The sequence below is a fragment of the Daucus carota genome, chromosome 3, assembly GCF_001625215.2.
Source record: "Daucus carota subsp. sativus chromosome 3, DH1 v3.0, whole genome shotgun sequence".
NCBI lineage: Eukaryota > Viridiplantae > Streptophyta > Magnoliopsida > Apiales > Apiaceae > Daucus > Daucus carota.
Window position 1 is genome coordinate 3,677,176 of NC_030383.2, and position 27,819 is coordinate 3,704,994.

Genomic DNA, 27,819 nt, shown 5'->3' on the forward strand with positions numbered 1-27,819 from the left:
GTGATAGCATGCCATTTTCTTGAAAATTGTGGCATCAACACCCCACAAAATTCATCATTTTATGAAATATCGAGAAAATCCATCAACATTTGAATATAATCAAATTATATTTGATTTAAAATAATCTCAATCGAATATTATCAGATTTTTAAACATAATTTAAAATCAATGATATTTTACTAACAAATTTTGTGGTGCAATTTAAAATTTTTGAATCCGAGTTGAATGCACATTAAATACATACACCTTTTAAAAATTCCAATAAATACTCTCCTAAAATTTATTATTTAGATATTAGTATACAAAGCAAAAATAACGTATATTCTTAATTTCTGAAGATATGAAACAATTGGCATAATATAAATACTTTATTAACACTTGTGTTTAAAAACCATTAGATAAATTAATAGGAATCTTTTTGTCATAAGATTATTTTAATATAAATAATATTTTTTTCAAAATACACCACGATTCAAAAAACATATTTATTTTTATATTTAACAAGACATTTAAGTCTGTTTTATCAAAATAAATGAATTTCCCGAGATTGATTAACATATTAATTTTTCTACTAATATTGTTAGTTTAATTTTAATATGATAATTTTTTTAAAGTTAATTTGTATAAAATATCTAATCATCAATATACTTATATAAAGGAGAAGCGAGGGCGTGTAGGTGGCGCCTCTCACATCGCTCCGTTCTATTTTTCTAATTTTCTGGAATTTTTAGATGAAAATCAGATTTTGTTTCAGATTATTTATGGAATATAGTAGCTTGAAAGTTTTAATCTGATTTTGTTTCAAAATATTTAATTATGGGAAAGAGTAGATTATTTATGGAATATAGTAGCTTGAAAATTTTAATCTGATTTTGTTTTAGAATATTTAATTATGGGAAAGAGTAGCACACACATCTCTCTCCACCTATAAATACTCCTATAGGTTGTAGGGTTCTGGATCATCTAAACACAACCTTCTCTCTCTCAATACCACAACCCTATTTCTCTCTCGTGATAGTTCTCTTGCTTGATTTCTAAGTCGGTGGTGCCGTTCTTCTTCAACGATAAGTAAAGGATGTTTTTACGGTATTGAAAAAATAAAGGTTGTTGCAAGCAAAGGTAGTTATGAACCACTATGTGGGAGTCGACAAATCCAAACACGGGAGAAGAATATAGTCTTGACAATTGACATAATATTAATGGATGATATCAATATATTAACTATTAGTGATGTATGTTTGTTGGTTATTCTTTTATAATATTTGTTTTGTTCATCAGACATGTTTGTTGTTGTTAATTTTTATATGGTTTACTTTGTATACAGGAAAATATTATTCATGCATTATAGACCGCTATACATGAAAATTAATATACTTATATAAAGGAGAAGCGAGGGGCGTGTAGGTGGCGCCTCTCACATCGCTCCGTTCTATTTTTCTAATTTTTTGGAATTTTTGGATGAAAAATATCAAAAATTGCTCCGTTTAAGCAACTTTTAAGTGAAGGATGTTTATATAGTATTAAAAAATTAAAGGTTGTTACAAATAAGGGTAGTTATAGATCATTATCTCACGGATTTAAGTTAGATTTTTTGTGCACAATCAATCCAAAAAAATTGGAGGAAGGTGACAATGTAAGAACATGATTACTTTTATAAAAAAAAACACAAATAAAATTAAGATTCGTCGTTCTTTGAATTGTTAATTACGTGTAGAAATTTATTTTCAATTTTTCACCATGAATTATAGTCTAATTTTACAATTTTATATATTAGTATTGGTATTACATCAAGATTTTTATCGTATAAAATTTATTTTATCCTACAAATATTTATTTTGAATCATTAATATATTTTTTATAGACAGCCACAAAATTATTACATTCTACAAATATTAATATTGAATCGTTAATATAATTTTTATAGGCCGCCGCAACGCGCGGTTCTCAACTAGTTGCGTATACTGGCAAGTGTTAACATGAGTTTGAAATGCAAGATGAGATTAACAATTTGACCTAATCAACTGATTACAATCTCCCGTATGATTCAATTCTAGCTTAATTACATACACATCAAATCAATGGCTGTTTTTGAGCTGTGGAGAAGCGAGAATTGGGGAAGCAAAAATTGGGCGTTTTCGATCTTCTTATCGATTCTGTTACTCCATTGCATTGCTATAGTGTTGTTCACTAGCGGTTTCTTACTTACTCGGACCGAGCTCTCGCAGTTCAGCCGGTGCTCTGATGTTTTCGAGTCTCCGTGTTTCAGAAACCAGGAGAGTGGATTGGGGAAATGCTGGACTAAGCCTGCGGTTGATCGTGTTGTTATAATTGTTCTCGATGCTCTCAGGCATTGTTCTGAATCTGTTTGTGTTTGTGTTTTGTAGTTAATAGTGTGATTATTGTGTTTATTGCGTTGGTTTGATTGTTTTGCAGGTTTGATTTTGTTGCTCCGAGTACCTTTTTTGAAGGTACATTGTGCTTTTGACTTCGTTTTGTACTGTCATGTTTGTCGTTTTATCAGTCGCTAAGTTATTTGCTTAGCTAGTATTCTGAATTGCGAATGTTATTGATTTATTTCAGCTATGTTTGTCTCTTCTTGTTAGTCATTAAATTATTTGCTTAACTAGTATGCTGAATTGTGATTAAGCTAATGATATATGTTGTTTGTGTGTGCAAAGAGGAATAGTGAACTGTAATTATATTTGACAGTAAGGTAACTGTAATTTTATTAGGTTGTAGTAGATGGCTCTTTTGACAATGCCTATTGTACTCTGTATACTTAGCTGCTGATTTGATGTAGAACCTTTTGAGTGCCATGATATTATTTTTCATATTCGGTCGGAAAATATTGAGCACAAAATACACTAAAAACAATGTATTATACGATCAGAAGTTTCAATACAAGTTAGTTCAAACGATATACAGAGAGCATACAATACAATAAAAATTCCATATATATTGAATAATGTTCATAAAATACAACTGTCTTGAAGGTGGTAGCCAACTAGCGACGTTAGGTGATATTAATTATCTGTTGCTCTATAACACGTATTTAAATTCTTACCTATATATTTTCTTTCTATCAAGAAATCCTCCATCATATGTATCTTTTATTAAAAATGTATAACATATATCAGCTGACATTTCTGCCACAAATGTGTTGTTCTCTTTAATTTTCTGCCACAGCATTTGTAGATGACATGGTTTTCTAATGTTGATCAAGCCACCTCAAATGACAAATGTACAGCATTATATTAAATATGTGAAACTTAATTTCTGCTGTGTATACTAGTCAACTGCAGATGTTTGACTCATCATTCATAATATGAATATATGAGTTATCACAACATATATTAAATTAATGACACTCCCTGTTTCTACGAAGAAGAGTTATATTTTTCTAACAGTTTCTGTTTCACAAAAAGGACTTTTGTCTTTTGTAATATATAATAAGAGTATAAGACAATGTGTTCAAGTTCATTGAAACTTTTAGGAAATCTACTCTGCCCATTTCAAGCATAAATAACTGTATACACATTTTTGTAATGTTGCGTACATAATACTTGCAGAGAAAAAACCATGGATGGATAAGTTACAAGTCCTACATAAATTAACATCTCAATTAGGATCTTCTGCAAAGATTTTTAAAGCTATTGCAGATCCACCGACAACCAGCTTGCAACGTATGAAGGTTTAAAATTTCTATGTATTCTCTGTGTTCTGCATGAGACTAAGGGCATACATATGCATCTAAAAGGGTCCTAATTGTTATACTCAGGGGTTGACAACTGGTGGGCTTCCCACTTTTATCGACGTGGGGAATAGCTTCGGTGCTCCAGCAATTGTTGAAGACAATTTGATACATCAGGTTCTATCATCAATGTTGTTATTAATGCAGTCATGGCTATAATCATATGCTGTATACTGTTTATATCTTATTGTTTATTTACCAGTTAGTATATGTATATTTCTAATATTGATTCCATTAACAGTTGGTTCAGAATGGAAAACGAGTAGTGATGATGGGCGATGATACGTGGTTGCAGTGTTTTCCTCATCATTTTAATAAATCTTATCCCTTCCCCTCTTTCAATGTTAAAGATCTGGATACAGTATGCACCGAGTTGCCTGATTTGTTTTATTTATCTAATGTTTATATTTTCTGACCTAATGTCACAATAATACTCTTTCAGGTGGACAATGGGTGCACTGAGCACTTGTTTCCAACTTTGTATGAAAAAGAATGGGATGTTCTAATAGCACATTATCTTGGTGTGGTATGTTTTCTTGTACTTTCTTGAAGTGAGAATAAATAATCAATATCTCGTCTAATAGCAACGTGTACCTTGAGATATTGGTTTTTACAACTTACATATCTCTCGCCACTCCCGGGCCCTCGGTATTGTTTTTAAATTGCTGTGGTTTCCTCCCAACTACTATGCTCTACCTATGACTATATTAGAAGCAAACATGTCATTGTGTTTATCACTTTATTTTATTATGTGTTCTGATACTTTCAATTAGGATCATGCTGGACATATATTTGGTGTTGATTCCACCCCAATGATTGACAAGCTGGAGCAGTACAATAATATTTTAGAGGTAAGTCCTTAAGGGTTTACAGTCTAAGAAGACATGAGTCCTTGACACAGTGTAAGAGTAGAGTAAGAAAATTTCTACAAGAAAAATCATAAAAGTATATGTTGATATTGCACATCATATATACCACTTTTTATATAATATACTTTCTTATTATTTAATTTAAGTTGCCACTACTTTAGCAGCATTGGAACTACATATTGGATATTATAGGGCCTTGAGGTTACATGGATAAGTCTTGGCATGGGAGTTTTGCCTTGAAGGATTTAGCTGACCTAAAATATAATTTCTATTGTTTTCAAATCATGATAAATTTCCCACTACCTTCTTTCAGAAAGTCGTGGACGTGCTCGTTAGCCAGTCTGGTTCAGGTGGTTTACATGAAAATACATTGCTTCTAGTGATGGGTGATCATGGGCAAACATTGAATGGAGATCATGGAGGAGGGAGTCCGGAGGAGGTGTAGTACTTATTGTGCTCCTAAGAAACTCAATCTGGTGTCAAATTAATTTGAAACCTCTATTGCAGGTTGAAACATCAATATTTGCTATGAGTATGCAGCCCCCACCTGCTTCGACTGAACTTGATACTTCATATTGCAAACTAGATTTGGTATTACTTTCTCCTCTATCCTGGGTATCTATGTGCATTTTTTTGTGTGTCAATTATATGTTGGATAAGAAAACATAGTTCTTTGGTTGTTTCTGGAAACGGTTATCGTCTTACGGAAAAATAAAGCTCAATTGTGTTTGTAACTTCTATTGATGGTCTATCTTATAGTATTACCTCTGTAGTTATAAATTTTTACCCAACGCAGTACCTAGGGAGAAATTTGTAAATTTTCAACTCAGTACCTAAAGAGAAATTTATAATTTTTCTGGTTTATAGAAAGCTCACAAGTGTAGGTTAACTACCTGTATGGGGTTTTCACCTGTAGACACTTGGATCAATATGATGTGTCATGTGGCCTTGTTCCTTGTTTCAGTTAGGCCTCAAAGTGCATTCTTGGATCTAAATCGTCAGAGTGACTGTGAAGGGAAATTTTTCTATTTTTGTTATGGTCTTTGTTTTGTACTTCCTAGGTTTGATTAAACTTATTTTCCCCACTTTTTCCTCGTGTTCTTTCTTTTGAAAAACCTACATTATGTATAATTGGGAATTAGGATAAATCGAAAACTTAAGCTGTTCAAGCTTTTGGCTAATAGTACTTCTGTCACATGCTAGTGAACTCTGTCATCCCATATTTGCACCAAAAATATTACATTAGTGTCATATTAATGAAAGTTTGAGGGTAAGAGATAACAGTATGTGATTAGTGATGCAGAATGCCATTTGATTGTTCTCATGAAATTGAATTGTGCCAACCTGTGCTTTTTTTACTATGTTCTTTAAGATAGAAATTTCTAAACGGGACTGAAGTTTGGGTTTGGTACGTAAGCGTTCTCCATTAGTCCATTGAGATGCATGCTAAAATTTGCATGACTTTGACACTCAAATTCTATATAACTTCTGGTTTCAGTAATTTATTATCTGCAAAATAATTTAGGTAACATTACCCTTGACTACCGTAGGAGTGATGGTGATTTTTGTGCAAATGTGGTTCTATCGAGTCCATATTTAATTCAATATTATTAAAAATAATATGCCTTGTTTGTCAGGCTGGTAGAGAGGTCTGCGTTGACTTCATTGAACAGGTATGACTGGTTCCTATGTGGATTATGTGTTGCAATGAGGATGACTATCTATGTTTGGTTTTGGCGAACACTTACTCAAGTTAATTTGCAGCTTGATTTTGCAGCTACATTATCGGCACTGCTTGGTGTTCCTTTTCCATATGGAAGGTACATAAATGTTTGTCAATGATAAGTTTCATGTTCTCCATTTTGAAGTTGGACGTCACCTACACCTTAGGATTCCCTCCGTCCCATCCACTGCGACCACATTTCCTATTCTGTCTGTCCCAAGACTATTGTCCATATTTAGTTAATATGGTAAATTAAGGGTTAATAATGCTAATTTATATGAAAATATAAATAAATATTTTGGTAACTATTCATTTGTTTAATATGATTGAATAAAAGGTGGGAGTCTGATTGTGAACATGATGAGTGGGATGGAGGGAGTATATATTCTATTTTTATTACAACTTTTAAAGGGCTAAATAATATCATTTCCTTTGAGGATATTCAAATTACACAAGCATTTGCTTCACCAATATTAGGTATTATGAATATTTTACTCCGATCTCCTGGTTAATGATTAATCCAAGTTCGTGGTATACTGTTATCAATTCTCGTGATGGACTTGTTGACTAGAACCTCCAAGTATTTAGAGCCTAGAAACCGAACAATTTGTTGGCATTGCATAACTGACTTATTTTCTGGTTGTTTAATTGTGCTCAGCCACATTTCCATGTAAATTTCCCTACAAACTGCAATAGTTACACAATATGACCCGTAATTTAATGTCTGGAACCATCACATATACAGTCAAAGTATAACTGTCTTGACTGTCTCATAAAGTCAGGGGTTTTTGTATGTACTCCCTAGTGCTTTTTGGTCATATTAATTTTAAAATCCAGGCAACTTTGCTCACTTAAATTGCACATGATGCCATTTCATTTCAGTATTGGGCGCATTAATCCAGTATTGTATGCCTTGGGTCCTGGTACATGGAATCGAGAAACTCACATTGAGGGTAACTGCCAACAGACAGATAAGGAAGCTTGGATGCACAATTATGTTGATGCACTGTGCATCAATTCCTGGCAGGTGATTGGCATTTTATTTGAAGACCAAATTTGAGATTTTAAAATTGTGTTTCTCTTAATTTTTCTGACAACTAAGCGTTAAATTTGTTAACTTGTCACCAATCCAATTGTATCAAGATGGTATCTTTGAGGTGGCGTTGTGTGTGTGAGTAAATATGATATAGAAGGGGGTGAGGGGTTAGCTGCAATAGCCAATAAATAACTAGATCAGTTTTTCTCATACTTTCGTTTGTAGGTGAAAAAGTACATTGATGTCTATTCAGCTTCTTCAGTTATTGGATTTTCGAAGGAGGACCTGTTGCAAGTAACAGAAATGTATACTCAAGCAGAGAAGAGCAATTTTAATAGAGTAAATGATTCAGTTCAATATAAAGTTGAAAGCTGTCATTCATCAGTAACTGATCTCAAGAGGCAGATTGATCTTTATGATAAATTCTTGGCAAGTGTTGCAGAGTTAGCCCGCACAAAATGGACTGAATTCAATTTGGAGATAATGGCTATTGGGTTTGGTTTCATGTTGATTTCAATAGCCATCCATTTTCTTGTCATTAAGAGGCTAGAAAATCTGCAACAAGCGTCATCTGTATCCAATGGCAGTTGTAGAATGTCTTTGAATGCGATATTTGCTTATCTTTTTGTGGCAATCCGTGCATGCAGTGTTCTTTCAAACAGTTACATCTGTAAGTTCTAATCATATATTACTTGACATGTTCTGTTATGCTTTTTACCAATTTCTTCATTTGCGTGGTCTCTTTATTTTTGTCAGTGGAAGAAGGTAAAGTGGCAGCTTTTCTTTTGGCTACTACAGCAATACTATGCTTACGCTCTTCAATTCTGAATAAGAAGCTGCTAACAGAAGTAGGTTTTCAGTGTCATATTTACTGATTTTTCTTGTTAACTTGTTTTCCCATCCCATCTTCCGACGTTGATAATTCCATAAAAGAATATTGCTGAAACTGCTATTTCTTAGTGCCTATATTCATAATGTATTTGGATAATATATTGGTGCCTAAATTGTTTTCAATGTCTCTGCAGGCTATTGCCTTTATACTGCTAATTTCCATCCTCAGATTTACTATTGAACTTGGGTTGTCGAAGCAGGCTACTAATTCTTCATTGCTCACGGTACATCTTTCTTGGATACTTCGTATCGATAAAGGCTCTTCCGTAGGGACTTATATTACTGAAATTGTGCCCATTTTGGCCATGACCATATTAGCCTACCTGCTGCACAAGAGTATGGCTCACAGATATTGTCCAAGCATTACAAGATATGTTATAAAGGGAACCATATTCAGTTATATGCTCATTGGGGTGCAGTGGATATTAGAAAGTGACCTAATAAGTTTTTCACATATAGGCATTAAAGCAAATATTATTCCTCGGATGATATATGCCATTGGTGTTGCTCAATTATTGTCTCTTGTACTTGGTCGACTTGTAAGAGGAAAGAATCTTACAGGTTGGAAAGATGGCATATTGTTAAATACAGTGGCTATGTTATCAGCTTGGAGCTCAACAGTCATTGTTCTCTCTGGAAAGCAAGGTGCTTTTGTTGCTTTGGCTTCAATAGCAGGAGGTACTCATCTTCACCTTTTCGTCTGTGAATTATGTTACCCGGACTCGGCTGAAAGTGTCCAAACTGGATACGTGTCCGAGTGTCGGACTCGGCAATATTTTGCTAATTTCACATGTTTTTGGCCTAAAATAAGTGTCGGAGTGTCCATACCCATGTCCGAGTGTCGAGTGTCCGACACGGGTACTCGAGGCAAAATGAAGAGTCCGGGTAACGTAGACTGTGAAGTAACCTATGATATAAGAACCTTGGTATCCCAAGAAGGAGGAAGTTTGTTAAATTTGCACCGAGGAACGATAAACAAATAAGCAAAAATATTGCACTAAGAAACCCAGATTTTTAATTACAGGACCCTATACCATTTTATTAGCTATGGGTACCGTATATAATAGAGCAATCTAATTTCACAGCTAAAAGATTTATTCTCTCTTTGACTAGCAGGAGTATCAATTAAGTAGCCTCTTGTAGGTTTGGATCCTGACACCACCACCCATAAAGAGTATGAAACTTCATACTTCGGGTGTGGTACTGTCCTTTTCGATGCTATTTACTACTCCCTCTGTCCCGACCATTTCTTTACACTTTCCTTTTTGGGATGTCCCATCCAATCCTTTACATTTCAAAACTTACCAAAAATAGTCAATGGGTCCCACCACTTCTCCACTTTTCACACTACTTTTACTCCACTATCTTCTTTTTATACATTAAAAATTAATGGGTCCCACCACTTCACCCACTTTTTCTTTCTCTTTTTCACTACTTTATACATACTCCCTCCGTCCCTTTTTAGTTGTCACATTTGGTATTGTGCCGGTCAAATTGACCAAAGTTTGACTGAAATTTAATAATATTTTATCAATTGAAAAAATAAAAAAAATATGTCATCGGAAATAACTTTTAATCTACTTTAAGATGTAATTTTCAGTTTTTTAAAATAATGAAAGGGTGACTTATAATCTTTGGTCAAAACTTGGTCAATTTGACCAACAAAAATAGAAATGTGACCACTAAAAAGGGACGGAGGGAGTATTTCTTAACCTCCGTGCCCAACCCATTCGATAAGAAATGGAAGGGACGGAGGGCGTAACAGACAAGACCCATGTCCTCAACACGAAATTTGAGGCAGCTCCTCTTAACCCGCCCAGTATCCTGAAGGCCGCTAGTAAGCTCTTTCTATTTCCTAAATAAGTAGTGACTCACTTAAAGATTTAACCTTTTAAGGAAAGACTTCAGCCTTATATGCGAGTGCTGTACCTTAACCACCAAGTGTAATAATATTGTGCACCTTGTAATCATTCAACTTGTAAATCATATATCTAGAAGCTCACAAATCCCTGAGGATTTGAGGTCTACTTTCAAGGTTGGTGTCTTGAATACCAGTACTAAGGTTCAAATTTAACTTTGAAAGAAAAAGAAAGTAACATCAAGTTGCATAATGTTGACATATAAATGAACATTTTTATATCTCTGCTGTCAAGGTTTCCTAATGCAATTTTAAGGAGGTCTGTGTTCGAGCTTCTGTTCTTTGCAACTGTTTTGAGCTTACTTTGATGCTTGGTTTCTTTATAACTTTCATGTGTGTTTTAGGAGTCTTCAAATATTAGTATTAATATTTGGTGAAATCTAAAAGATGTATACATTTTATATTTCAGACTCGGTGGTATAACATGTGTATATTGTCTGTCTAGGTTGGCTCATTTTGAGGTTGCAGGGCATGGAACAGAATTCCAACAATGGCAAGTATGGAACTATATCCTTGTATTCTGCTTCTGTTACACAGTGGAGCCTATTAGCAGCATGTCTCTTTTTTGGCACTGGTCACTGGTAAGGTGTCTTCACTTTACAAGTTTCTCTTGTTTAGCTATCAGCATTCCATAAACCCAATCGCTTGCTTAATTACTGATGTATAGAGTTGTCACATCTCACACCTTCATTTTAAAGACCCCCCTGCAGCTGTACATCTTCGGTTTTTTCTTACAAGTTGTAGCTAAATGTTTATCTTCTGTGCACCTATGTTTCATTCATGAATCATTTCCTATTCTGTAGGTGTGCTTTTGACGGTCTCCGCTATGCTGCTGCATTTATCGGGTGAGTATATTTCAAACATCCTTAACCCTTTCTATCTGATTCTTTTTGCTCATGGACCTCCTTATTGAGCTGCGGTTAATGAATGTGTTCTTCTCTGCCTTCACTTTTAGGTTTGATGAATTTAACCTTATTCGGCAAGCAATTCTTCTGACAATTGAAACATTTGGCTTTTCCCTTCTCCTGCCAATTTTCGGACTTCCCCTTCTTGTTATCTACAACTACGACTTCAATCAAAACAAGCATCCAAAACGATTGCTTTTTATGCAATTATCTCAAGTGAGCATATATTAATAGTTGTCCTTTATTGTCTGACTTATTGTAATTTCTTTATTACATAAAATTAACTAACTGATATTTCAGGTTTTTCTAATGTATGGCCTTGTGACGACAATTACAGTCACTTTTACAATTATATGTGTTACCATTCAAAGAAGACATTTGATGGTATTCTAAATTCCTTCGCAACTCATATGTATAATTATGAACCTGTTGCATGCTTATCTTTACATAATTCATAGTGTTGATTATTTGTTTGCTTGATTTTGTCGCAGGTATGGGGTTTATTTGCTCCGAAATTCGTTTTTGATGTGGCCGGCCTCATTCTAACAGACTTTCTTATCTGTGCGGCATCGCTCTTTATTTTTGAATGACGTAATTGCTCAGAGTAACAAGATATACTGCAGATATAGACACAGGCTTAAGGTGATAGTTGAGATACAAAATTGAACTGTAAAATATGTCAATCTTTTAAGACAGTTGTATATTTTACAGTATCTTAATGTTAGAATTTGTATTATGCTCGTATCTGATTTTTTTTCAACATTTATTTGAATTGCTTAGAACATTCAGTTCAACTCTCTGAATTGTCTTGTTCCGCATCAATCCACCCTTAAGCAGGAATTCCATCTATTTTTTATTTTATTTTTACTATTTTGGCGATATGGCTGAGTGGTGAGGCGGGGACTGCAACTCCTTTTCCCCGTTCAAATCCGGGTGTCGGCTGATGAATAAAAGACTCGTAATGATCTTTCAACCTGTCAGAATTTGTTTATAATGGATGATGAGAAATGATGCTGAAAGAAAAAATAGATTAGCTGTTATTTGCAAATTTTCAACGGCTAGATGCAATTCCATTGAATTATCCAGCTTTGTAATTTCTTTTGCGAAGTTTTGAAGCATTCCTTTTCCTGTTTTGTCTGGGCACCTGTCGGTAGATGATAATACTGGATTAGAACATATGATTAGTTTTGGGAATGGATTGCTAATCCTAACTAACTATGGGAGTTCCCATATCATCATGACAAGATAGGCATGAGTAGTTTTGATTTGATTAATCAGAAATTCGTAGATAAGTTTACTTCTGATTTGCTGGTAAAGCTTATCATTGAGTTTAAGTAAATAATGCTGATATTTCTTTTAATCTGCCCCTATATTTCAAATTAAAATCGAGACAAATGTTAAGATACTCGTCTTGTTTTGATGCTTTAATAAAGTTACAACTAATATTCTCTAAAACGACCTACCCCAACAACTTTCAATAGGACAAAAAAAGCAACTTCTTCCATACATTCCCCTATTAAAATATTTAGACCAGTACTATAATATCATCCATTTAATGTAGTAAAAATTAATAATGTGATACATAGGGCATTTTCTCTTATTTCATTAATTGGTTTGATTATAATATTATAATCCAAGTTTATCTATACCTGTTTAAGAGGAAAATTCTCAATATTTTTTAGAATAAATAATCTTCCAACCTTTCACTTAAATATTTGTGTGATTATATTTTGGACAATATGATCATCTGAACTTAAATAGTAAACACATGTAGGTTTGGATAATCAAAGTTAATCAAATAATTAATTTGATAATCGAGAATTTAATTTAAAAATAATCAATTTCACTATTTTTTAGTATAATGTCAACAACAGAGGTGAATCCCGCATATATATCCTTTATATATTTATTTTTTTAAATAAAAAATACAACATTCATGTATAAATAATAGATTTCTTAAAAAAAAAATGCATAAATAATACAATGTCAAACACGATCTTATAATAAAGAAATCAATTTTATATTCATGCATATCCGCATATTGCCAGGTAAGCTGTCGCCAGTAGATATCCATTAGAAATACATTCATATTTCATTCTTCCATTTCTGCCCTCAATCACTATAAAAGTGTAAATTACGACAAGCACACTTATTATAAATAAACAAATAAAAAATCCAAAACAATTTAAAATAAAAACAAACATATTATATTTGCTTGAAATCATTTTCTTCAACCCCTTTCTCACTCTAAAAAACTCTCTCACTACAACATTCTTCATCTTCATCATCATCAATGGCGATAAACTAATCGGATTCGGAGCCTCTAACCGGGTCGCCCGCTCTTCACTCTCCGTTTCTCAATCTTCAGTTTTCAGTTTCTTCGAATTTTCTTGATTCTGGTCAAAAATTGCGGCGCATCTTCAACTGTGCGAAAATATCGCTGATTGAAGGTAATTTATCGGATTTTTTTGAGATCGAGTTCTCAAATTCTGTTTATTTACTGTAATTATATTAATTTGTGTTGAATAGCATCTATCTGTGTGTTTATGTGTGTGTGTGTTTATTTGGATCTTTGTAAATTTGTGTGTGTGTATGTGTAGTTGATTATGAGTATCGGTTGAGTTTCGAATAGTTGAATTGGAATTTTGTTGTTACTGCGGTTTTTTTGTGATGATTAGGAATGAAAATTGTAAGTTGTTGATTGCGGAATGTGGATTGTTTAGGTTAGGGAGTTTTGTATTGTGGAAGCCCAAAGGTGCGAGTTTTATCTGTTGTGTTATTTTTGTTCTTTTAAGTAGGGATCATTAAGTGCTACTTGAGTTTGTGGTTGATAAGTGATATATGACAGTTTTTGTGTTTAACGAGACAAAACTTTGAAGCTGAGTGTAGGCTAGGCAGACTGCTAAAGGAGGGGGCTAGGGTATTTTACTTGTTCGAAACCTACGTCTGTTGTAAATACAAAGGATGTGGCCACACAATTCAATGAAGAGCGGAAACGTTTAATTCCCAGTACGAAAAACATTAATACGCTTTATCTAGAAATAAATGCAGATCCTCAAGGCGAATATTACAATTTAAACTTAATTATCTCCAAAGATGACCAATGATATATGTGTGTGTATATGTAGTTGATTACAAGTATCTGTTGTGTTTTGTACACGTTTCGATAGTTGAATTGAATTTGTGTTGTTACTGCGTTTTTGTATTATGACTAGAAATGGAAATTGTAAGTTGTTCATTGTGGATGTGGATTGTTAGGTTTGTATGGGGCTTTTTTTATTGTCGAAGCATAAAGGTGTGAGATTTATCCGTTCTGTTATGTTTAGAGTTCGTATTATTCGTTTTTATTAAGTAGGATCATTAAGTGCTACTGAGTTGTGATAATTGATAATGGATATATGACATTACAGTTTTTGTGTTTAACGAGCCAGAAATGTGAAGCTGAGTGTAGGCTAGACAGACTGCTATGGGAGGGGGCGGGGGTAGTTTACCTGTTCGAAACTTACTACTTTGTTGTAAAAAAAAGGTGGGGACACAATATAATGAAAAGCATAAACGTTTAATTGCCTATAGGAAAAACAGTAGTATGTTTTATCTAGAAATAAATGTAGATCTTCAAGGTAGATACCACAATTAAAACTTAATTATCTCCAAAGATGACCAATATAAAAGTATATACATCTTGAGAGGAAACATAGCAAGGTATGGATAACATATCATCAATTGCTTTTTCTGAAGAAGGTAGATATCCCTACACAGAATCCTTTGTTCGATGTGCCACAAAAAAGCAAGCTCAATTCCCAATTGCAAAAGTAAAAGAAGTAACGTATTGGTAAACTTGAAAACCACGATAGAGGACAAAAACGGAAATTTTCGTTAGTTTACTCAAGGTCCAAATAGAAATACAAAGAATTAAATGTAAGACTTATATCAAACTTTGTGAAGCAGTAAATAGTCTGGGGGTCTACAAACAAATCAAATGATGCTTCACATATATCTTGGACGTTGTTCTCTGAGTTCAAGTACAAAAAATATAAGCTAGCAATTATGTATCAGATCCAAATTGCAAATCACATTGGATGGTCCATTAATCATTTGACTAAATTTCTAGTTGCATATTTCGAATTAAGTATAAATCAATAATATGGCCCACTTATTATATTCTATATGTAATTATCGTAAAGCACTTAATGTGGTATGCTATGGCGTGGTCGGTCACGTGTGTCCCATACATCTAAAAGTGGAGAGATAAATAACTTTAATATTATTAATTGGAAGGAATATTATATAATTAATATATTATATAAAATATGCTATAGACAAAATAATATGAAAAGATGTATTTACATTCTGCTAACATCAAACAAACATTTCTTATTTAGCAAAGTACATGCAGTCCCTTCAAAAATCATAAAAGTTAGGGGATCAAAAAATAAAAGATTAAAACATATCCAAAACAAGTATAAGTAAGTAAAATTAGACTTTAAAAATTTAGAAAAAGTTATCCGAGAATAGCTCCGAAATTTATTTACATAGACTAAGTAACTGGGCGAGGACTCTACATACTTTGATAAGATATGTCCCTTTTGCCATCAGGGACGGGCTTCCGTATTGAGGTGTGTGAAAGGAAGGTTAACATTATGAGACTTGTAAAATTGCAATAGTTGCTCATACACCAAAAGTATCCTAATTTTTCCATGCAAAACTGAATTTAAATTTCAAGAGCATTCAGAAAATTTGTCCAAGGTTTTTTTCTTCCGGGGTTAGAGTACCCTCATATAATGCATTTAGTAAACAGATTACTTGCAGGCAGAAGTGCAACTAATTCATTTTTCTTGTCCAACATAGTGGGTGTTTGGATTGAAGAAGTAATAACTTCTTTTTTGAGGATAAGCACACTTCAGAAGTCTGAGACTTGTTTGGACAAAATAGCCGGAGGGCTTTTTTTTGGATTTCAAAGCTGGAAGTGGGAAGCTCAGTTTCCTTACTTCTTTTCTCTGCTTCTTGCTTTCGTTTCTTAAACAGAACAACTTGATCAGTTCAGACTCTTTGTGTGACGGTTGACCTTTTGTCTTCTTCCCCTTCTCCGGCCTAACTATAGTATTTTTAATTTTGAAATAAATGAAAAAAAAAATAAAATTTCAATTTATTTTAACTTGGTATGTATCATCAATAAAAAGAACTTTTTTAAAAAAAATATTAAGTTTAATTATTTTGTATTTCAATTATTTTGTGTCCAAGTTTAATTATTTTGTATGAAGTTTTATTACTTCTAAAATATATTTGAACTATTTTGTAATTTAATTTGTTACCGAAGTTTTATCTATTAACAATAAAAAAAAACTTTTTTAAAAAATAACTTATAATACCAAACACTACACGAACTTATAAGTCAAACTATCCAAACACTACAAAAAATTTATAAGTTTTACCAAACACTTTAACAACTCAAAAGTTTCACTTCTACTTCTCACTTCTACTCCACTTCTTTAGTTTAAGTGAGAAGTCACTTCTTTTAAGTTTGTCCAAATGGGCCCATAATAAGCTCTTATATTCCTCTGTTATGTCTATCTTTTACATGCATATACTATTCCAACTTCCAAAGAAACTTGTGACTTGACGCCTAATGTGATATTGTCCACAAGTATAACGATGTAGGACAACAAGAAAATTAATATAGACATCATAATCTTATATATAGAGACTTATTAGTATAGGACTAGTATACTAAAAAGGGAATTTTTTTAATGAAATATTGGATATGTAATTAAATAGAGTTGCCTACAATTTATTTATTCAACTCCTTTGTCAGAGAACTCTTAAACTTTACCATAATAACTAAATTTCTGAATAATAAACATATTAATTTAAATATCTACTATGGAGTATGTTTTCAAAGGTGTTCTAACCTTTACCCTTAAGAGCCCCTGCCAAATGATCTGAAGCATAAGAAATGGTATTGCATAAAAATTTTGAGATAACTATTTCCTATTACAAAGTATATTTAGAGTTAAAATGAGAATGCCCGGTTATATTTTGGGTACTCCCCTTAATCTTTCGGTTTGAAAATCCTATCCTCGGTGTTTTCATTTTTCTGACGATTCATTATCCTTTTATTGGCTCGCTCTCATGTCACCAGAGCTCAAATATATGTCTTTAGTCTAGAGGACTTAAGATCCGGTATATACGGAATACTCCGAGCTCGAATCGGACTCGGACTCATCGTCGCTGTATTTTCACCGAGATCTTCGCTTTGACCTCCGGCTTCTCTTCCTGGAGCTCCCAATCGTGTTTCAAGATCGTTGATTCATTTTATTCACTGTTCGATTCAGTTTTTTAAAATCTATTTTAGTATTGTTGTTTTGTTGATTTTACCTATTCGGGGTTAGTTCTGGTGTTCTAATTGATCTGTTTTTTCGATAATCTTGATGGGTTTTAGTGAATTGATAATTTTTTGTGAAGTTTGTAGCTTTAGTAATCTTGATTGTGATGTTAATTGTTATAGATTGAAAGATGTTAAATTATATTACTTGATAGAGGAGTTTGTGTTAGCTTGTTCTTGATGTCGGTTTGAGTCATTTTGAAGCATGTGGAGAGCTTTTAGAATGGAGCCTAATCCCTTCCGTAACGATTTTATGATGTATCGGATGTCTTGAGTAACATTCATTTTTGTTGTGATGATGCGAATGTGTTGTTGGAAGTTGTTGAGTTAATTATGAAGCATGTAGAGAGGTCGTAGATAGTAGAGAGGTCTTGTGTCAGAATACATACAAATCTAGCATGATAACATCTTGTTCATATTCTTGGTCTTTTTAGAATTTTGAGTTTTTTTAAGAATCTGTTTCGTTGTTTAAGTGAATATTGTTTTTCTTATGTTGTTGGGTTTGTGAATCTGCAATTGCTGAGTCCGTCTTCCGAGTTTGTTGTTCTGTATGTAATCGAGTCGTCGAGTTTTGTACTGAGTCACAACACCGAGTTTGTTTCTTGAGTTCACCGAGTAGTTTATTATGATTATCATGGATGTGGTCGAAACCGTTATATTTTTGAATCCGTAATTTATTATGATTGTTTGATTTTTAGGCAACAATTTAATTTTAAATTAGGTTGGCTTTAATTACGGATCTTTTATTGACTATTCATTATTTGTCTTTATTAGCTTTAGTTATAATAGTTACGTTTTAAATTGTGATTGTGATTGGATAAATATTCTATATGAATATTTAGTACTATTTAAGCTTGGGTATTCTTTTCTTATTCATTTAAGCTTTATTGTCTAAACGTCTGGAGTTGTGCTTGCATGACTTTCGGTTAGATGATAAACTTTCTTGAAAGAAAGATATCCCAGATGCGGTTTATTGTATTTCGATACAATTCATTTACGTGTATGTAGACCTTACAAAAAAAAATAAAAATGAGAATGTTAAATATTAAAATAAGAGCTTCAATTGCAAATTTTGCGAATAGTAATGACTTATAAGTAAGAATAAACAGAGAACAAAGGAGGTAATCATGTTTGAGCAAGCTACAATAATACTATTGTGACCGCGGATGTGCGCACATACAATCACATATACATTACACATACATCTTAGGAAATATTTGAGAAAAAAAGAAAAAATATAGATTAAAAAATGAAAGAAGGGCCTTAAGGAAAAATTATTGCACTCTCAAGAGCACTTCTATTTTTAAATTCAATGTTGATTATCTTAAGTGTTAACTGTTAACAAATATGTTATTTATTTACCAGAATCAGCCTCTTATGATTCTGATCAACATACTGAATTTATATGAGCTATGGATGGTGATTCACTATACTTTGAGGATGAGTTGTTTAAACTAATACTATCTGGTGTTTATGAATCAGGCACTTTATATCTTGTGCTGAGTTTTGTGGATTTTGGCTGTCATCTGTTATAATACTCATGCAAAGGCTCCATTGTTATCCTGCGTCTGTGCTTTAGGATCAGTATGGAGACAACTGGCAATCTTTCCAAGAATAACTCCTTGAAACTGACAACTCAGCATTCAGCTCGGCGATTAGGTTTTTGTTCTCAAGTGGCAACAGGACAGCATTCATCCCCTACTGTCTTTCCTGAAAAGCGTAGCAAAGTGAAGAAGTCAAAGCGTAGTGAAATCAGTGTCAGCATTGATGATCTTAAGAAATCAAAGACAGAGGAGCATAGGATTGATATCGGAGATGAGAAATCTGACTTGTTGGGATATGATGTTTTCTCCGGAAAGTTAGTTCTAGACAAGAGAAAGACAAACAAGAGTAGTGACACAAATACTTCAACTGATATAACAAATCAAGACAGTGTTGATGCAAAGCTCACTAGCAAGGCACTAGTTTGGGGTTCACAATTGTTATCTCTCGGTGACGTGGTTTCGGTATGTTCTCTGTAGTTAGTGATCCTGTTTTCCTGAATCTTGCTCCTCTCTTACTTGTAAAGTGGCCTCAATATTTCTTTAACTTTTTCTGCAGGTATCTTACACATTTGGCTTGAGACAATTTACAGTGCATGCTTACCCCATTAAAAGGGCCTCACGTGGCCTTTCTTGCTTCAAGAAATCAGGGAGAAGTCGGAAGGATTTTCGTTTCTTGGCTTCCACAATAGATGAAGCAGTTCAATGGGTTACTGGGTTTGCAGATCAGCAATGTTTTGTCAACTGTTCACGTCATCCCTTGGTTTCTTCGAAGAAGCTGGGTTCAGATTTTTTATTCAGTGATTTTCCTCTTGAACCATATATCAAGTGTAAACATCCACCTACAATGCTTGTGATTTTAAATCCACGGTCTGGACATGGTCGTTCAAGTAAAGTTTTCCATGGATTGGTAGAACCGATATTTAAGGTATGTGCCTTATGTTCTGGTATTAGATAATCTCTTGTGGATTCAGTTTCGACATCTGTGCTAATTTCTGGGCAAATTTAGGGTAATGGTCAAGTATGTAGTGATGAACTATTTCTATATATACATTAATATACCTCAGTATCCTCTATGCATGACCTTTTGATGAAAAGAATTAAAGAACAGTATATAATACAGTTCATAGATGATTTTTCTAATCATTTAAGATTTTTTTACCTATTTCATGGCTAGTTTCGTTGGTGGGTTGAACTAATAAAGAATATTGTGCTCTTGCTTTTTAGATTGTGATTAGTTTGTTGGGCACCTAAACTTTTGAAGGGGCATCATGGTTCCTCAAAACATTGCGTGCCCCCCTCCCCACCCGGGAAAAAATGAAGAAATGAAACGCCCGCACATAAGATGTCAAAACTATTGTATAACAGCCTTTTGGTACCAGATGTTCATACATTTGCTTGTGTGACCCGATTATTTTTATCTTCTTATTAGCTAGAAACCCGAACTTGTTGGTATGTTTTTCAGTTCAAACCATAAACTCTTTTATTACATGCTAGGAAGCACAGACTCAGATACGGCGACACGGGACATGGGTACGGGGACATAAGGATTCTCCAATCATCAGAGTCCTTGATACTGGACTTGGATACGGGACTCAGCAATAATTATGATAATAATATAGGATTTATATAGGTCAAACTTTAAACAAAAAGGAACGAAATTAGCTACTTCGGAATTCATTCGTTATAGTAATAGAACTGTCTTTACAATAAGTGGCAATCAAATATAAGATTCATTCTAATGCATTATCATTCCTAGAAGAATGCCCATTTTCATAATAAGAACAGTCTCCAATACTGATATATATGGATGTACAGAAGATATGGATGAGAGAAAAGAAAAGAAAAGAGATGGGACTAGAGAGGCTGTGAAATTACCTTAAGAGAAGGTTATTGGCCCTTAGCAGGTTATTGGGCCTTAAAAGCAGGTTATAGGGCCTTTTTTAAGGTGGGCCGAGTCTATGGCCTTGTCTACCGTACCACTCCCGCGCGAAGGCGACTCTCTGTCGTATGTGTGTTGACAAGCCACATGGCACGCTGACACGTACTCAGCCAAGTCGGACATGCATACGACACCCATTTCGAAGAGCCCGTGTTTCCTAGATTACATGTTGAACAATTAATCTTACAGAATTTTACGAAAACTGCTCGGAATTACTTATTGCTGACCTAAACCAACGGCTTCGTGGGGCATGGTAAAAAAACTTATGGACTATTAGCTAAAAAGGACAACAATTTCTTACACTTTGAGGAGTTTAACCATTAAGCAAAACAATTTCATATATAATGATGATCTGTATTTAATTATATTTCATTAGTCAGCTAAATTAAACTAAATATAAAGAGGACAAGATAAACGCCGCGTATAACTACTGTGTTTATATTAGATCCAGTTACCAAATATATGAATTAAATATTGAGATCTCAGTTATAGCCGCCGTCATAAAGTACTGTTTAGTGTTTATGTACTAGCAAGCATACATTTTTTTTCCACTCCCATTACGTAATTAAAGCCTGAATTCTTATCAAGTGGTAATTGACCATTAAAATATTCAAAAAATAGTAATAGATAATTGTTTAAAAAGCTTACCTAAAATTAAGAATACAAATTTAAAGAACAATGAAGTATTCATTTAATTGAAAAATCCGATTTTCTGAGATTTCTAAAATCATTGTATATAATAAATATCTCTGACTATACTAATTGTTTACCTTAAATATTGTTTGAAACAAGTAATCAATCTTTTACCTATACAACTGTTTCTCTAAGCATCATTAATTTCTATAGCTATATAATATTATATGTAATATGTCAAAATAATTGGAGGTTAATTATTTATACGAAAACTAGGTAATAATATAATTATATGCAAGTAGACAAACAAATATCTTTGACTTTATGATAATATTAAATTTAATTAGATCTATTTGCAAGTTATGAAACCCGGGGCAATGCCTCTGCACCTTTGGCTATGCAGAGATCTCCATTTATAACGCCCCAAACCCACAATCCAATGCATACCTAACCAAACAACCCCCAGTCTGTTCAAATGAGCTAACAACTTTGATAGGCATTAGTTATTTCCTTGTTGACTTTTCTTTATGAAGGCCAGAAACACCCTCTTGTTGATCAGTGTGGGATATTACAAAAGGCTACGTGCCATATCTTTTATGATGCCATTTGACTAACAACTCTATATATTTTCCATCTTATCAATCTTTCTTCAAATTTTTCTTCGTATGCTCATATGCTTTTCTCTGGGCTGCCCTGTTACATTCTTGCCCTTGATGCTTCTAGATCTGACTCATGATTGACTGTCCAAATTACTCCTTTTCCTACAACCTGCCAAATTATAATGAAGTGTATGTGTCGCATTGCTCACTTAATTGAGGTTGCACCTCTCTAACTATGTGATGCGCTTCCGTTTGCTCAGTGCATGAGAACGCTTAACCTACTATATATTAGCTTGTTGACAATAGTGACTCTGGTACAGATTTGTTCATAGTTTTGTCTTTTCATATTTATCTTGTATTTTATTATGATGCTGGACTCTGTTACAGCTAGCAGGATTTAAATTGGAGGTGGTCAAAACAACAGCTGCTGGACATGCTAGAAATCTTGCATCAAGTGTTGATTTCAATACATGTCCAGATGGTATATACCTTTTACCTTTGTCCTTCCTTTTATCTTTTGTTGAGCTCTGTGTCATAGTTTTTATCATATGGAATTCGCTCCACTTATTTTGAGTTGTACTCTTACACCAGGAATTATATGTGTTGGAGGTGATGGAATCGTTAACGAGGTTAGTCATTCACCCTTCTTGATCTTGTTGCAAATCTTATACTCGAGGTTATTCTCTTACACTTACAAAAAAATGTTAGAATCCCCTTGCTAGTTGCTAGCGGTGCTGTCGCCTGTTGGTATAGATTACTGTTACACTGGACGTTGTTACACATTGGTAGGAATTAAAAATCAATTCCAAAATTCATGTATGGCAATCTTGAAAAAAAGATATCGAATTAGCGGAAAAAGAATTTGATACTGTAAATTTAGAGGTTTTGAAGAGGGGTGTGATATGCCTATATCTCTTCCAGATGATGTTTTGAATTATGAGTATGTTTTATTCATATGCAACCCTTCAAATAGTTGGTGCATATTCAAAACAGAAAGCATGATCATTATTTGTTATTGATGCGAAGTTGAAGTAGTAGCAGTGTTCAAGTATGAACAAAGACATGGTAAATGAGCTGAGCTAGCATTTGCTTAGCTAGGGTGAGACTAGGTAGTAACCACTAAGTGAGACGTGCGCGCACACACACATACTCCCCATTTTTATGCTGAAGTTGTATTCAACTCTATATTAGCTAATAAGGCTCTGATCAAGGCTGATAATTGGTAGTAATCATGTCATTGTTATAAATTTGGCTACATAAATCTTACATTGCCACAGCTATTTTGAAAGGACCATTGGTTTGATCGCGTGATCTATGTCATTTCATCCTGTTTCTGTTTGTAACTAATGTCTGTTGTTCGCTGCTTGCTTTTCGGTAGTTACATGCATCAAAGCGTCTACGTGTAGTTTGGAACATGCATTGCTGATAGTTACATAATTTGCAGCTTATCTGGGATATATATTATTCTATCAACAAATAAGTTTAGTAATTATGTTCAGTTTTTCATGTTTAGTTACTACTTTTTGCTATTTTAATCTGCACCACTAAACGTATTTATCAATGAAATGTTCTGTATATATGTTTTTTTTTTGCTATTTAACATGAGTTGGCGCTTCTTGTAAGCTGCTCCAGCTGCTAAAAATAATGGGGGCATCCACTTGTGCAGGTATTGAATGGCCTTCTTAGCAGAGAAAACCAAAGGGAAGCAATTTCAATTCCAATTGGAATTATCCCTGCTGGTTCTGATAATTCTCTGGTGTGGACTGTTCTCGGGGTTAGGGATCCAGTTTCTGCTGCAATTGCGATAGTGAAGGTACAAATCAACCAGTTATTCATGTGGTGATTGTACATGGTGCACTGTTGCTTATTATATGGAAAACAACATTCTAGTTTTCCCTTCAATCTTATTATATAAAATATATTACCCAAAGTCCGAGGTGGAGACAACAGCTGTACAGTCCTACATCACTGCATTAGAAAGATTAATAGATTTCCCTTCCAGCTATGGATTTGTAAACCTTAGGTCTCGACTTCTGACCCTTTTTCTTCTCACTCGCTCTACTTTCCTCACCTAATCAAAGATAATCTCTCTATTAATTGGTGTCTGGAATCAAAATCAACTGCTGCGTTTAAATTATATAATCATAACTTTCTGTTTACGGAGTAACAGGCCTAATATTGTTCTATTATATTCCCTATAATCTACTTATGTGATCCAATGGAATTTCATAATCAATTGCAATTAACTTTATACCTAATAAAATACAAAATATTTACATTTTGTTTTTGTTTTCTTTCTCCGCATAAAACGTTGTGTAAAAGAGCTGTTTGATATGTAATGCAATCACTTTTCTGTATCCCTTTAGGGGTCCTTATTTCTTGCAACTTACGATGTGTGCAGCAGGAATTTAAAGTTACTCCGTAAATTATTTTAGTTTTGAATTTTATTTCAATCTAGAAAATTTAGGCGTTTGAACATCTGTTTTTTTTTTGTCTAAAATGCTACTAAAAATATAATAAAGAAGCACTTCCATATACTTGGCTTTAGTATGATTTTTTTTATTTTTTTTGGACTTTTGTGTTGAATTTAGGGAGGTCTAACTGCAACAGATGTTTTTGCTGTTCAATGGATTCATACGGGAGCCATCCATTTTGGGATGACTGTCTCATACTTTGGATTTGTCAGTGATGGTAAGATATTTTATGTTAAGGATCATGAAGTTGCAAGATTATATCCTGTAGTCCCACTATAGTATATTTTCCAATAAATCTGAATTACATACTTTTGCTTTGAGCCTTTGAAAAATAATGGTCCTGTTTATTGCCCGCCTTAGGGTTATATGTGTCTAAATTTATTATTAAAAGTTGTAGGTTGTAAAATTTGTGACATATAAAGAGATATGACAAGTATATCTGTGCGTAGGTCTGGTACTCTAAATTTTACCTCTTTTAGAGTGTTTGAGGTCATTAAATTTATTGCAAAACAACACTGTACAGGCCACAGGGTACAAATCAAACAATGACAAGTAATGAGTGCTGACCAATATTGTCACGGAGGTTAAAAATTAAGTTTATTTATATACTCGTTTTTTTTATATAATATAAATATATAATTCTGCTAAGCTAATGCTAATTGCTAGAGCACGATTGTTGCCATAAATATGTGTATTTGCTTTCATAATTGTATGTCAATTACCCTTGATCTGTATTGGATACTATTATTAATATGCATACGGTTTTGTATATGTTGCAGTCTTGGAACTTTCTGAGAAATATCAAAAACGCTTTGGCCCTTTACGGTATTTTGTTGCTGGTGTCCTCAAATTTTTATGCTTACCCAAGTATGGCTTTGAAGTGGAATATCTCCCGGCATTGAAAGAAAAAACTGATCGAGATGCAGAAGCATCAGCTAATCGTGAAGTAGTTGATATGTCAGACCTTTACACAGATATCATGAGAAGATCCAGCAAAGATGGCATTCCTAGGGCTTCTAGCTTATCAAGTATTGACTCAATAATGACCCCAAGCCGAATTTCGGGTGCTGACTTGGATACGACCTGCAGTAGCACTGAGCCATCAGATTATGTGCGTGGCATAGATCAAAAATCAAAACGCCTTTCATCTGGGAGGCGCAATGTAACAGAGGAACCAGAAGTTATCCATCCTCAGCCACCGCTTTCATCAACCCCAAATTGGCCAAGAACTAGGTCCAGGTCGAGGGCGGATAAAGGATGGAATGGGTTAACAGCCACACATGATGCCACTAGGTCATCTTGGGGAACTACAGCGGCAAATGACAGAGAGGATATTTCATCAACAATGTCGGATCCAGGGCCAGTTTGGGATGCAGAACCAAAGTGGGACGTCGAGTCTCACTGGGATATGGAAAATCCTATAGAATTGCCTGGCCCAACAGTTGACAATGAAGATGAAGTGCCTAGATTTGTGGAAGAGTGGGTTACGAAAAAAGGTCAATTTCTTGGCGTCCTAGTTTGCAACCATTCATGTAAAACTGTCCAGGGTTTGAGTTCTCAGGTTGTGGCTCCGAAAGCCGAGCATGATGACAACACCTTGGATTTGTTGTTGGTTCATGGAAATGGCCGTTTGAAGCTTTTGAGATTTTTCTTGCTTCTGCAATTTGGACGACATCTTTCTTTACCCTATGTTGAATATGTTAAGGTATGATGGCTATCCATTTATCGTGCTTTTCATCAGACGTTTTTAGCTCTTGATTGAGGCTCAAAGAATCTTGCATTCTTATATGTGGCAACAAGAGTGTCGTTAACTTGATGAAGATGCAATGTTGTGTATTAAATGATTTAATGGAGAGGAACATGCCCCTCGGTCCCTGCTTTTATGAAAGCTGAACTGTTGACTTTTATCCATGTTAAGAGCTCATTTCGAGTTTTTTTTTGGTTTTTTTTTTTTTGGGGGGGGGGGGGGGGGGTTATATCTCATTATTCAGTACCGAAACTCTATCATAACCATTGTGTCTATAGCCCATGCCAGATCGTAACATAATCCATTGGTTGGCAGCTTTATATTAGCTAGCTGGCCATCTGGCTCTAGCTTGCCATTTCCAAATTAGGACTCAAATTTAGCATGACATGCATCCACCTTACACTTGTTAGTATGATAATCCGAATTCTAGTTCAAAATTTCCGTCTGTGGGGGTAGTCCACAGATCATGATGATCATGATAAGTTTTGTTAGTTATGCTTTTAGTTCACATGATATTCGAGTCTAATCCAAATGCTGGCAATTTGGAGAGGTAGAGCTTGTATGTCCTGGTTAGTAGTTTTCTGTGCTGCACTGTTTTTCAGTCTGTTTGCTTAGTCATGGTGTTGAGACTTGAGACGAGGGTGTAGTCCGTTTGGTTGGTTGTGGTATGCGCAAATAGATATATCTATTCTTTTTACTATAATCATTCATATATCATGAAAATGAGCCAAAAATAATAATTATATCTGTGGACTGAAATTTTTTGTGGCTTATACACATGTCAGACATCAAGCTAAAATTCAGTAAATGCTTGCAGTATATTGTTGTGTAATTAAATTTTGTACCCTTGAAATCCAGGTAAAGTCAGTGAAGATTAAGCCAGGGAAGACCACACAGAATGGATGTGGCATTGACGGTGAACTTTTCCCGGTCACTGGACAAGTCATGTCTTCCTTACTCCCGGAGCAGTGCAGGCTTATAGGTCGCTCCCCTGGAGCTCCGGGTAAATAAAATTGATACAGCCCCATATATCAGACTTCATTGATTCATCTTTCTTCAGTTTCTGACATTTAGGGGATGAGGTCATGTTTCGGACATGCTGGTGCAGATTTTCAAGTTTGCCGTCTTCTGTACATTATGTTTATGTTTGGTGGCCATTTTCCGGTTCTTTGCGTGTTATATATCTTTCTTTTACTTGTCCGGTGAGGTAATATTCTACTGTGTTTCCTATTTGCTACTTTGTGCAAGCTCCTTGTTGAGCAGAGTACTGTGCATGGCAGTAATCAAAGGATACATACGCTCCTTCTATTTTAAACAGCTTCCTATTAGACTTATATACTGTCAGTGAACATGTCATTCTTTGTGTAATCGTGATAAATATAAAATTTATGCACTTTGTTACTAGGTA

At 34.2% G+C, this 27,819-nt stretch overlaps 2 protein-coding genes across 3 annotated transcripts; both read left to right on the forward strand.

The window, feature by feature from the left end:
- The first annotated feature begins 1,935 nt into the window (after nt 1-1,935).
- Nucleotides 1,936-11,839, forward strand: LOC108213098 (GPI ethanolamine phosphate transferase 2). Of its 2 annotated transcripts, XM_017384840.2 has the most exons (20): nt 1,936-2,347; nt 2,434-2,468; nt 3,570-3,691; nt 3,779-3,868; nt 3,993-4,112; nt 4,194-4,277; nt 4,525-4,602; nt 4,934-5,059; nt 5,128-5,211; nt 6,258-6,293; nt 6,385-6,440; nt 7,226-7,370; nt 7,605-8,049; nt 8,136-8,227; nt 8,405-8,948; nt 10,634-10,769; nt 10,992-11,033; nt 11,144-11,309; nt 11,394-11,477; nt 11,585-11,839. In XM_017384840.2, the coding sequence occupies exons 1-20, from the start codon at nt 2,079-2,081 to the stop codon at nt 11,681-11,683; spliced, it is 2,853 nt and encodes a 950-aa protein (XP_017240329.1). In that variant the 5' UTR covers nt 1,936-2,078; the 3' UTR covers nt 11,684-11,839. The 2 variants fall into 2 exon arrangements, with proteins under 2 accessions (XP_017240329.1, XP_017240330.1); XM_017384841.2 differs by lacking the exon at nt 1,936-2,347 and having other exon boundaries at nt 2,450-2,468; nt 3,570-3,683.
- A 1,436-nt stretch (nt 11,840-13,275) lies between these two features.
- LOC108213102 (sphingoid long-chain bases kinase 1-like) lies at nt 13,276-27,819 on the forward strand. The gene is made up of 9 exons (XM_017384844.2): nt 13,276-13,543; nt 18,958-19,481; nt 19,576-19,944; nt 22,578-22,671; nt 22,782-22,819; nt 23,857-24,003; nt 24,782-24,881; nt 25,444-26,369; nt 27,270-27,819. Exons 2-9 carry the CDS (start codon nt 19,062-19,064, stop codon nt 27,420-27,422), a joined length of 2,247 nt encoding a protein of 748 aa, XP_017240333.1. The 5' UTR covers nt 13,276-13,543; nt 18,958-19,061; the 3' UTR covers nt 27,423-27,819.

Bases quoted from the DNA above. Each gene is read 5' to 3' on its own strand.
- LOC108213102 (XM_017384844.2), top strand. From the start codon at position 19,062: ATGGAGACAACTGGCAATCTTTCCAAGAATAACTCCTTGAAACTGACA. The intron at 24,004-24,781 runs GTACAAATCAAC...TGTTGAATTTAG, and splicing joins CTGCAATTGCGATAGTGAAG to GGAGGTCTAACTGCAACAGA. The intron at 26,370-27,269 runs GTATGATGGCTA...CTTGAAATCCAG, and splicing joins CCTATGTTGAATATGTTAAG to GTAAAGTCAGTGAAGATTAA.
- LOC108213098 (XM_017384840.2), top strand. From the start codon at position 2,079: ATGGCTGTTTTTGAGCTGTGGAGAAGCGAGAATTGGGGAAGCAAAAAT. The intron at 5,212-6,257 runs GTATTACTTTCT...CTTGTTTGTCAG, and splicing joins CATATTGCAAACTAGATTTG to GCTGGTAGAGAGGTCTGCGT. The intron at 6,294-6,384 runs GTATGACTGGTT...GTTAATTTGCAG, and splicing joins GCGTTGACTTCATTGAACAG to CTTGATTTTGCAGCTACATT.